Source organism: Chiloscyllium plagiosum, chromosome 21, assembly GCF_004010195.1.
Source record: "Chiloscyllium plagiosum isolate BGI_BamShark_2017 chromosome 21, ASM401019v2, whole genome shotgun sequence".
Classification (NCBI taxonomy): Eukaryota; Metazoa; Chordata; class Chondrichthyes; order Orectolobiformes; family Hemiscylliidae; genus Chiloscyllium; species Chiloscyllium plagiosum.
The window spans coordinates 49,401,351-49,412,635 of record NC_057730.1 but is presented as its reverse complement, the minus strand read 5'-3'; the positions used below and the strand labels follow the sequence as shown (position 1 = coordinate 49,412,635).

Genomic DNA, 11,285 nt, shown 5'->3' with positions numbered 1-11,285 from the left:
GTATGCTTTCCTTTATTGGTCAGAATAAAGAATACAGGAGTTGGGAAGTCATGTTGCAGCTGTACAGGACATTGGTTAGGCCATTGTTAGAATATTGCATGCAATTCTGGTCTCCTTCCTATCGGAAAGATGGCATAGGTTTAGGGTGAGAGGGGAAAGATACAAAAGAGATCTAAGTGGCAATATTTTCATGTAGAGGGTGGTACATGTATGGAATGAGTGCCAGAGGATGTGGTGGAGGCTGGTACAATTGCAACATTTAAGAGGCATTTGGATGGGTATATGAATAGGAAGGGTTTGGAGGAATATAGGGCAGGTGCGACTAGATTGGGTTGGGATTACTGGTCGGCATGGACAGGTTGGACAGAAGGGTCTGTTTCCGTGCTGTACATCTCTATGACTCTATGACCTGAGAAAGGATAACAGGAGACAAAACCAGAGACATCAAATGGCACAGGGGAATCCTGCATGCTGGCATGGTGATATTGATAGTGATAGTGGAGGATAGAGTGAGGCATCAAATCATTACTGCCATAATTTGATGGAACGTTGGTTTCTTTACCCTCTTAGAGAGAACATTTTGTAGATTTCTCTCAAATACTTTGACTACAAATTCACCGAGGCTAAAAATAAAAATGTCAGCCTGAACAGATTAAAAAACAAGGAAAATATTAAAGACGTAATATGGTATTTAGCTCACATAGTACATTTTATTTATACCTTGGACACATAATAATCAAGCGTCCTAGTTCAGACAGGCCCCCCTGGAAAAATTACAGTGCTTTAACCAGCATGTGGGAAGTATAGCGAACGAAAGTTTCTCTTCCTCTTTCAGTTGGCAAAATAAAGCCCTGACAATAACTTTAAGTAAAATAGAAATGATGAAGAACAGTTGAGGTTACGATCCAATTCCAAGAATCTAAGTTATCGAGAAACTGTTTAGGCGAGACTGACAGCAACTTTTAGCATTTACTCCACTATGACACACCATCAGTTATTTCCCTATGGTCATCAACATCTGAGTTGAAATGACCTGTCATTTATCATCTGGATCCAAACATTTAGCAGATACAAATTCTTCACAGTAAAACAAACTATAAACATATGGGCCAGAAAACATCGTTTCTTTTTAAATATTTGCCCATAAAGGCACTGATTAGTTGTGTGTTTTGGAGTCTTTTTGAAGATTGCAATTTCCTTACTCTGTTCCCGATCACATTGTTTTGCACTTCAAGTTGATGCAAAGTCAATGAGGTGGTGTCTGTTTGCACAGGCCTATGGGATGTTTTGTTGAAGATCCTCCACTTCAAGCGGCCACATGCTCCTGTGCAAAGCATTACCAGAGAGGTCAGTCAACTTCACAGCCCGTATTATAGGCTCAGGACTGCACGATTGGATCACTCCCATCACCATCACATACTTTCCTGTAACAAAAAAAAAATCAGTTAAGATTACAATCCAAAAACCAAATACTGTACAAAGCACAAAGGTTAAATGCTGCACATGCTAGAAACATTTAAAAAACCCTGATAAACTGAGCAGATCAGGCAGTGGAGAAACAACTGACATTTCTGGTCAGTAACCTTTCAAATTGATATTTAATATACCAGAACACAGCTTATAACTATCATTCTGTACAAAAGGATTTTGTTTCATAAAATACTGAAGACATTTTAATTAACTACGTACAAGAACATAAGAAATAGGAGCAGAAATAGACTATTTAACCCCTCAGACGCACCCCACCATTTTACAAGATTATGGCTAATTGGCCTCAACTCCTCTTTCATATCAGTTCCCCATAGCCCTCCGCTCCTATACACTTCAAAAATCCATCCATCTACTCTAAATTCTTTCAGTTATCTAGCCTTCACAATTCTCTTAACCCTAATTCCTACTGAGAAGTGAGTGTGATCTGCTTTCCTGAATCTTTGCAGTCAGCGAGGGTTGACTCCTAGGAAGGGAGTTTCACAATTTTGACTGGCGACACTGAAGGAAGAAACAATAATATTGCTCCATGCCAGCATGCCAGGTGGCCTGGAGGAAAACTTTCAGGTCATGGTGGCTCCATGTATATGCTGCCGTTGTCCTTCTAGGTGATGGAAGCCAGTGGAATCTCAGCAAGTAACAGCATTCTGTGGCCCAGATCACGATTTGATGTTTATCTTAAGTTAACTTTAAAGTCCTCCAGTGTGTGATCACAATTTGAGTTGCATTGGAATACAGCCTGTCACTGAAAAGTAATGAATGCAGGAGTCACGACAACTATAACAAAACTGATAGCTTCCACTATTTTGTTTTCAACAGCTTTGTAAAGACTCAAGCAAAGTAGCATTTAGGGTAGAATCAGGAATCATTCAGCCTCTAACCCTACTGAAGTATAATCGTAAAGAAACACAGTCATCTTACTGAGCACTGCAAGAACAAGACTTCTGCTGAGGGTTCAGCAGATCTGAAATGCAACATGAATTTGACTGGGACAACACTACCATTATAGGGCAAGCGAAACAAAGAACAGCCAGGGAATTCCTAGAAGCATGGCACTCATCCACAAACTCCATCAACAAACACATCGACCTGGACCCAACATTCCGGCCACTACAGCGGACAGCTGAAACTGACAACCGGAAGCGGCAGAGACAGGCCACTATAAATGCCGGAGGGAACACCACAGAAGCGCTTCACAGGAGGCTCCCAAGCACTGAGGATGTCACCTAGACAGGACGAAACGTTTGCAACAAAAACTTCCAGTTCGGCGAACAGAACTACAGCAACGAGCACCCGAGCTACAAATCTTCTCACAAACTTTCTCTTCTTCCGTTAGACAAGCAGTACAATTTGGAAGCTAATCAGAGTCTCTTTTGGCCACCATGCTTGACAAGCAATGTAACTTCTAGAAGTTTATAGAAGTTGACAAGCACTTCTATAAACCCTCCATCATGACTGAAGCTTCAATTACAATGGGCTGCCTGAAACATACTAAAGAAAACTACAACCGATGACATGTAGGTGCCATCACAATTCAGTACAGTCAACAGGCACACAACAAACAGCCGTGAGATCACAAAGTGATCACCTATTTTAGGGATACTGCCTGCAAATTTTTGACATTCACTTGGGAGGCTAAAGCAATGCCCTAGCTAAACACAACATCCAAGATGCAGCACCCTGCTACAGTGCGGCCCTCTCTCAGCATTACAAAGTATCAGCCTAGATTGTTCACCAATGATGAAGTCACCTTATGGGTGAAGTGTGAAACTAAAGTCAGATCCTTTTCTTAACAGCACATTTGTACAGAGACAGGTAATATTGGATTCCGTCTCCTACCCACCAATACCCTAGTGTTGTCACTTTACATACTTCTGAGAAACTAAAAAAGCAAACATTGTAGCAAAAACAAATACTTAAAGGAAACAAATCTAAAACATATCATGGGGAGGTAACACACTTCAGCCTCTGAAGCACACAGCCCTGCAGAAGACTTCAACACACGCTGCCTCTCTAGGAGCAGCTGGACAAAAGATTGTTTTCCACTCAAAGAAATCGAGAAACTTTCAGTAAGCACCGACTTTTCCACGTTTACAAGACCAATACCTGACCACTTCGCAACCACAGCTCTACTCTTGAAAATCCAAACCAAAATAAGTCAATAAAACCAAATTAAAATAATTGCTTGTTTTTTTTAAAAAGGGGCATTGAACCAAAACCAGAAATTACAGGGATACAAATTTAAATTCCACATTGGAATGGAGAAGAGAGGACACATCACTAACTTATCAGTTCAGCCAAATAGCATAAATATTTACTCAATAATTGCTTTTACCTGCCAAGTTTACTTAGCACCATTTTAGTGATCAACAAGCAGACTAGATTGGCTTGTTGAACCCATCCTTGAAAACAACTGTGTCTCAAATTCAGCAGTCCAGATGGACAAAGGAACACCAGTTATTTAATCTAATCTGTTTTGGCTTTGCAAGTGCTGAGCACAATAGCATTCTCTGATTTGAGAATGCTTACAGATCCAGACCTGCTGAGAACAGAATTCCTTGTCTAAAGGACATTTGTAAATCAGTTTGCTTTTCTTTTAAAAAAAAGTGACAACTGTCATTGTCACCAGAAAGTTTTATGTTCCTGATTTATTGAACTTAAATACCACTAGCTACTGTGGTGAGATTTGAATCTATGCATTGAGATTACAACCATTGCCCTAAACAATAATGGATTTATGAATGAACTCTTCTTAAAATAGATACCATGTTACTGCTGAATGCAGATTGATTTCCAATAGACACACCACAAAATACTGAAAGTCAAGTTTGCTGTCAGGTTTACAGCCAAAGGTACATGGCCCAGCACCACACAAACTGGAGTGCTCTAACCAGAATCTCCAATGTCCTCCCAGAATAGGATAAACCTCTGTCAGAAACTACCAATCATAACTGGCACCCAAGTGCTGCTATGTTGGCAAGACAGTGTTCAGCTGGCCATTTTGAGGTTTAATAACAGCATAGATTAAAAACAACAACTGCTATTTCCATAGGATGCTTGCTATTGGAGTACTCATTCATCTTTTTGATTCCAATGACCCAGGCCGATTATGTACTGACAGGACCCAAATGATTGAAAGCTTGTGTGGTTACTATGAAAGTCAGCATTCCTTCCTTTAACTAGCATTTTCGGATTTACTGGCACCACCTCCTGCTGGTGTGCGCCAAATAATACAAATACTACTCTAGAAATAAAATTCAAGGAATTTGACTTAAGTTGCATGAATTACCACGAGGCCATGAGAAATAATAAAACAGAAAGTTAAAGGGAGTTTTTCCAAAAAACTGCAGGAAAAGTTGTCGGCAGTTAATCCCTCATTAAAGAGGAGGATTGGAAATAAGAAAAGCAGACAAAATTAAAAGGATTTCATCAGATTGAGTTTCAATGCTCAGGTAAATTATTCACACTTCGTGCACTCCAAAACACAGTTCACTGAAAATGTGATTTTTCAGCAAAACATGTTTATTAACACTTTTAACGGGTGCATCAGATGTGTGGGAGCTGTCATTTTAATCACATGACTGTGCTATGAATTGTCAGTCAGCACTTCGGAAGGTTTCATTCTAATAACCACCCCAATTTTAGCCACAGGCACCCAATTATTGCCAGACAGATCAAAGCACCCATGTCGCCTGCACTACATTTACTGGAACAGCTGTAAGCATTTTTTGCACGTCTGAAGCATTAAACTCGTTTTAAGCAGCACACATTGCTGATTGCTCGAGTGTGAGCAAGCTTATCAAACTCATTACAGTGAGGTCAAGTTTCTTTTGTACAATATAAATAAAGACCCCTTATTTCACACACAAGCACATTACATTTTTTTAAAACAAGCTTTGAATTACATTTAGATATTAGACTACATTCTGGACTTAAGCATTCCTTTGGCACAATCAGTCGAGTCAAATGAATTCTGCAGGATATATCAACATGGATGACAATGATGACTTTGAAGTTAGTCAGCTGATTGATCCTTACTAATTACCTTCTGTAAGGTAATGTTTAGGCCACTTTTGGAATATTGCATGCAATTCTGGTATCATTCCTATCAGAAGAATGTTGTGAAACTTGAAAGGGTTCAGAAAAGATTAACAAGGGTGTTGCCAGGGTTGGAGGATTTCAGCTATAGGGAGAGGCTGAACAGGCTGGGGCTGTTTTCCCTGGAGCGTCGGAGGCTGAGGGGTGACCTTATAAAGGTTTATAAAATCATGAGGGACATGGATAGGGTAAATAGACAAGAGGGGCGGCACGGTGGCACAGTGGTTAGCCCAGAACTAGAGGGCATAGATTTAGGTGGGGGGGGAAGGAGGTGAAGATAAATTTAAACAGGACCTTAGGGGCAACATTTTCATGCAGAGAGTGGTACACGTATGGAATGAGCTGCCAGAGGAAGTGGTTGAGGCTGGTACAATTACAACATTTAAAAGGCATCTGGAAGGGTATATGAATAGGAAAGATTTAGTGGGATATGGGCCAAGTGCTGGAAAATGGTACTAGATTAAAATAAAAATTAGATTCCCTACAGCGTGGAAACGGGCCCTTCGGCCCAACAAGTCCACACCGACCCTCCGAAGAGTAACCCACTCAGACCCGGTTCCCTCTGACTAATGCCCCTAACACTATGGGCAATTTAGCATGGCCAATTCACCTGACCTGTACATCTTTGGACTGTGGGCGGAAACCGGAACACCTGGAGGAAACGCATGCAGGCACAGAGAGAATGTGCAAACTCCACACAGACAGTCGCCCAAGGCTGGAATTGAACCAAGGTCCCTGGTGCTGTGAGGCAGCAGTGCTAACCGCTGAACCACTGTGCTGCCCTAGCTTAGGATATTTGGTCAACATGGACGAGTTGGACCGAAGGGTCTGTTTCTGAGCTGTACATCTCCAATGACTTGTGCTGGAATGGTTTCACAGGTGTCTGCAGCCCCTCCTGTACCCTATCAGAACAACTATTGTGCACAGTGGAGGCAAATGTCAATCAGACTGCTCAGTTACAAAATGTTAATGGGGCAGGCAGCCATTTGCCTCCTATGCGCTGGCCCTTCAATTTCACCTGAGGGCATTCTCTCACCTCTCCATATCCCTGCACATTTCCTTTTTAGATAACAATCAGGGCCCGTTTATATGCCTCACTTGAATTTGCCTCTACCACACATCAGGCAGTGCATTCCCGATCCTACCTCTTGCTGCATGATAGTCATTTCTGTATCACTTTTCCTATTTTACTAATTACAGGGGTCTCTAACTGCAGAATATCATACTTTCAAAGGAGATCCCATCATACTATTAAGGACCTGACATGCAAACAGTCACTCTCACTTCCAAGCAGATATTTTATATTGTACTATATTATGTTCTGACAGAATCAGTTTGTAACCCAGAGACTGGCTATCTTGAACGTGTGCTCTTTCTCTCTATATTTTCACAAATGGGAAGTTTTGCCCTATTTAATTTGTCAAGACTGATGACTTGAACTCCTCTAGCAATTCTCCTTGAGAAAAAAAGTCCTAACTTGCATTGCTAGTTTGTCCAAAATGGATTATTTCATTTTTCAGAATAATATCCTATTTAGCATTGTTCACCCACTAAACAACCCATCTATATTGTCCTGTAGTTTAAGGCTTTCCTCCTACTTGCCACACCGAATTTCATGTCACCTCCAAATGCACTTGTCATACTTCCTACCTTAATGCCTAGATCCTAAAATGTACACAAATAAAAAAGCAAGTGATCCAGCAATGACCCAGTGGTACACCATTAGACACAGGCTTCCAATCACAAAAACATTTTTGGATGGTCACCCTCTGCTTCCTTCCACTAAATCAATATTGGATCCAATTTACCAAACTGCTCTGGATCCCACGGGCATTTAGCTTCTCAACCAGTCTGCCATAAGACTTGTCAAAAGTCTTAGCAAAGTGCATGTACACTACATCAACTGGGACTTAACTACTTGAAAAACATGTTAGACATCTCTCCCCTACAAAGCCACACTGACTATCCTCAATTAATCCTTGCCTCTCCAAGCGAAGACCGATTTTTCCAACAGTTTCCCTATTACACTGGCCTTTGGTTTTCTTATATCAAACCTGCTAAAACCACAGATACCTCATTCCTTTCAAATTTAATTCAAATGTACCACATTTCCCACTCACCATCCTGATTTTTAAATCTTCACCATCCACCAGAGGGAATAGAGATGCAAAGTATTCATTTAAACCTCAGCTAAGTTTTTCAGCTCCATTCGTCTTCACTCTTACCTCAAAGTACTTAGAAAACACCGTTAGGTTTTCCTTAATGTTACCCACCAGCATTTTTCTTTGGTCTCCTAATTTCTTTAGAAATCTTTTGCTCCCTAGTCCTACAAACCAGGAATTAAATCTCAGAACTTTATGAGCTGATGTTTTCACTGACTTCGGAAAATTAGCTAATATTCAAGCCTCACTAGTCCTGGAGGCATGATAAAAGCTTAAGATTTAATCGTATACAGCCAAGTACAAGATCTAAATAGTTTTAGCCTGACTGACCACCAACAATCTTACACCTTAATCTATTTTCCCATTCCCTCTCCATACCCTTCAATTTCTTGGCAAGTCAAAAGCTTTTCATTCAAAATCCAATGCATTCAACAATGGAGTATCCACAATCTTGAGGAAGAGAATTCCAACGATTCACAACCCTTCAAGTAAAGGAATTCCTTTTCAGAGAAATACACGATCAGCCCCTTATCCTGAGACTGTGCCACTGAACTTTAGATTCCTTGACCAGAATCGATCCTGCCAACTCCCCAGCAAGCAGGGAGGTGATGGTAGCACAGTGGTAATGTTGTTTCTATTAGGAAAAACAAAAGGTTCAGGCTAATGCTCTGGGACCAAATTACCACAGCTGTTGGAATCTGCACTGAAAACAAAATGCTGGAGATCACAGCAGGTCAGACAGCACCCATGGAGAGAGATAGCAAGCTAATGTTTCAGAGCTCAAAGAAGAGTCATCTAGACTCTAAATGTTAGCTTGCTCTCTCTCCCCAAGGATGCTGGCTGATCTGTTGTTTTCAATAATTATCTGGGAACTTGGGTTTTAATCACACCACAACAGTGGGCGCTATTTAAACTCAAGTGAATAGAGCTGGGATATAAAGGAAGCCATTGGCAATGGTCACTATCAACCACTATGAAAAGGAGAACTGGTTCAGTCATGTCTGATTCACTCAAAAACAGGGCCAGACAACAACAAATGCAGTACCACCCACATCTTACAAAAGAATTTTTAAAAAACCCTGTTTCAGAAGAGTGTATATTTCAATGAGATCACCTCTCATTCCTCTAAACTTCAGAGAATACTGGCCTAATTTACTCACTGCTTCAGAGCATCTACGTCCTACCCTCCCCAAACGTATGTCCAGAGATATTAACGCCATACATGTGCAATATTAACAATGCTGGGCTGACAGGTTTTTCCTTTTGCCAACATATTCCGTAGACAGGGGGTTGAGGGGGAGCAGGGTTAAAAAAGGAACTCACTGCCCAGGGAACTTGCATTGTTGGTCCGTCTGCCAAAGGTACCATTTCACCTCATTGTCCATACCCAGCTTTCAGACTACTGGCTCTCCCTTGCAAGGTCAATTATGCTAAGCTCAGACTTCCTCAAAGCTAGAAAAATAAACCACAAACCAGTTTTTGGTTCTCGTCTTGGTTTTTAATACGTAGTGAACTTTCAGCCAAACAGGTCACTCTGTTTTCTCACTGTGAAACTGTCATTACATCTCCATTTGACCATTCTTCCCTTACCTCTCCTGCAGCTTCACGCACACCCAATATGCTCGCTCATAAATTAAGTGCATGACAAAGTTATTGTATAACCATTTTGACAGAATTAACCACACTGGAGTCTGTTGAAGCATGACAAATGCAGATAAACTTTCACTTTCTCATACAATGCAACCATTAAAATTCATGGCTCCAAGGTTCATTGCCAGCAAATTCTTTCACTGCAGCAAAACAACAGGAAATAAAAGAAAATTAACACTAGCCCAGGAGCAGGCTTAATATGTTTTTCCACTGACTATATTGTGGACACAATTATTGAACAGTTTTTTTCCTTCTGCCCACTACACCTTCACTGCTGCCAGGGGTAGTTGCACAAATGAGCAAAGAGGAGGCTAGTGTTGCCAAACGAAGCAATCACCTGACCTGCAGCAAGGAGAAGGTACAATGTGAAACAGCACCACCGAGTTTGTATCTATTTAACCAGACACAACATTGCAGTCTCTTGCAAACAATTCCACCCCCCCCACCACCACCACATCACTGCCATGTACACAGAGATCAGGAATGCCAGCAACACTGGAGAGTAAAAACAGGTGGGGAAAACTGATAAGACCTAGCAGCTGCAACAGACCATTAAGAAAGTGGCTGAAAATGTGATGCTGGAAAAGCGCAGCAGGTCAGGCAGCATCTAGGGAACAGGAGAATCGACGTTTCGGGCATGAGCCCTTCTTCAGGGCTCGAAACGTCAATTCTCCTGCTCCTTGGATGCTGCCTGACCTGCTGCGCTTTTCCAGCAACACATTTTCAGCTCTGATCTCCAGCATCTGCAGTCCTCACTTTCTCCATTAAGAAAGTGGCATCAACTTTACCACACAGCAAGAGAAAATCAGATGCTGCACACAGCAAGATCATTCAGTGAAATCTTCAGCCTCATCACCTGACTAAGTTCATTGAATCTTTCCGCCCTCCAATCTCTATTTCACGAGAATAAATATCTCCAGTTTGGGGGCTTCTATAAAAAGACAGATGAGATCTATTCCACCAAGTCACTACACACTGAAGTTAAAAATTAAGGTGAGTCACTGGTTATGCCCAATACTCCCTAGTCACACAACTTGCTGTAAGCTTAATAAATTTGACAGCTAAACATTCAGTGATTTAAACCTTACAGCTACATTCATCACTTAAATAACACAAATCTGCATATTAAGAATGTAGTCGAAAAATGTGTTGCTGGAAAAACACAGCACACCAGGCAGCATCCAAGGAGGAGAATCGACGTTTCGGGCATAAGCCCTTCTTCAGGAATGCCCTTCCTCACTTTCTCCATATTCAGAATATAAACAGGGAAAACCTTAAGTTCAGACATGGCTATGCTTGGAGTGGCATGGTGGCTCAGTGGTTAGCACTGCACCAGCCTCACAGCACCAGGGATCCAGGATTGATTCCTCAGGTGACTGTCTGCATGGAGCTTGCACGTTCTCCCCGTGCCAGTGCGAGTATCCTCCGGGTGCTCTCGCTTCCTCCCAGATTCCAAAGATGGAATACAGAACTGACTCAAAAGGTACAAGACAGAGGGTGGTAGTGGAGGGCGTGTGACCAGTGGAGTGCCACAAGGATCGGTGCTGGGTCCTCTACTTTTTGTCATTTACATAAATGATTTGGATGCGAGCATAAGAGGTACAGTTAGTAAGTTTGCAGATGACACCAAAATTGGACTGCGAAGAGGGTTACCTCAGATTACAACAGGATCTTGATCAGATGGGCCAATGGACTGAGAAGAGGCAGATGGAGTTTAATTCAGATAAACGTGAGGTGCTGCATTTTGGGAAAGCAAATCTTAGCCAGACTTATACACTTAATGTTGAGGTCTTAGAGAGTGTTGCTGAACAAAGAGACCTTGGAGTGCAAGTTCATAACTCCTTGAAAGTGGAGTCACAGGTAGATAGGATAGTGAAGAAGGCATTT

The 11,285-nt window shown here is 41.6% G+C and overlaps 1 protein-coding gene across 1 annotated transcript in view; it reads right to left on the bottom strand.

Moving 5' to 3' along the window:
• Positions 1 to 690: 690 nt before the first annotated feature.
• rmi2 (RecQ mediated genome instability 2) overlaps positions 691 to 11,285 on the bottom strand; it is an 11,389-nt gene continuing 794 nt past the window's right edge. The window contains exon 2 of the mRNA XM_043711040.1: positions 691 to 1,424. Within this exon, the coding sequence (XP_043566975.1) occupies positions 1,276 to 1,424 (149 nt within the window). The 3' untranslated portion in view covers positions 691 to 1,275. The remainder of the gene's footprint in view (positions 1,425 to 11,285) is intronic.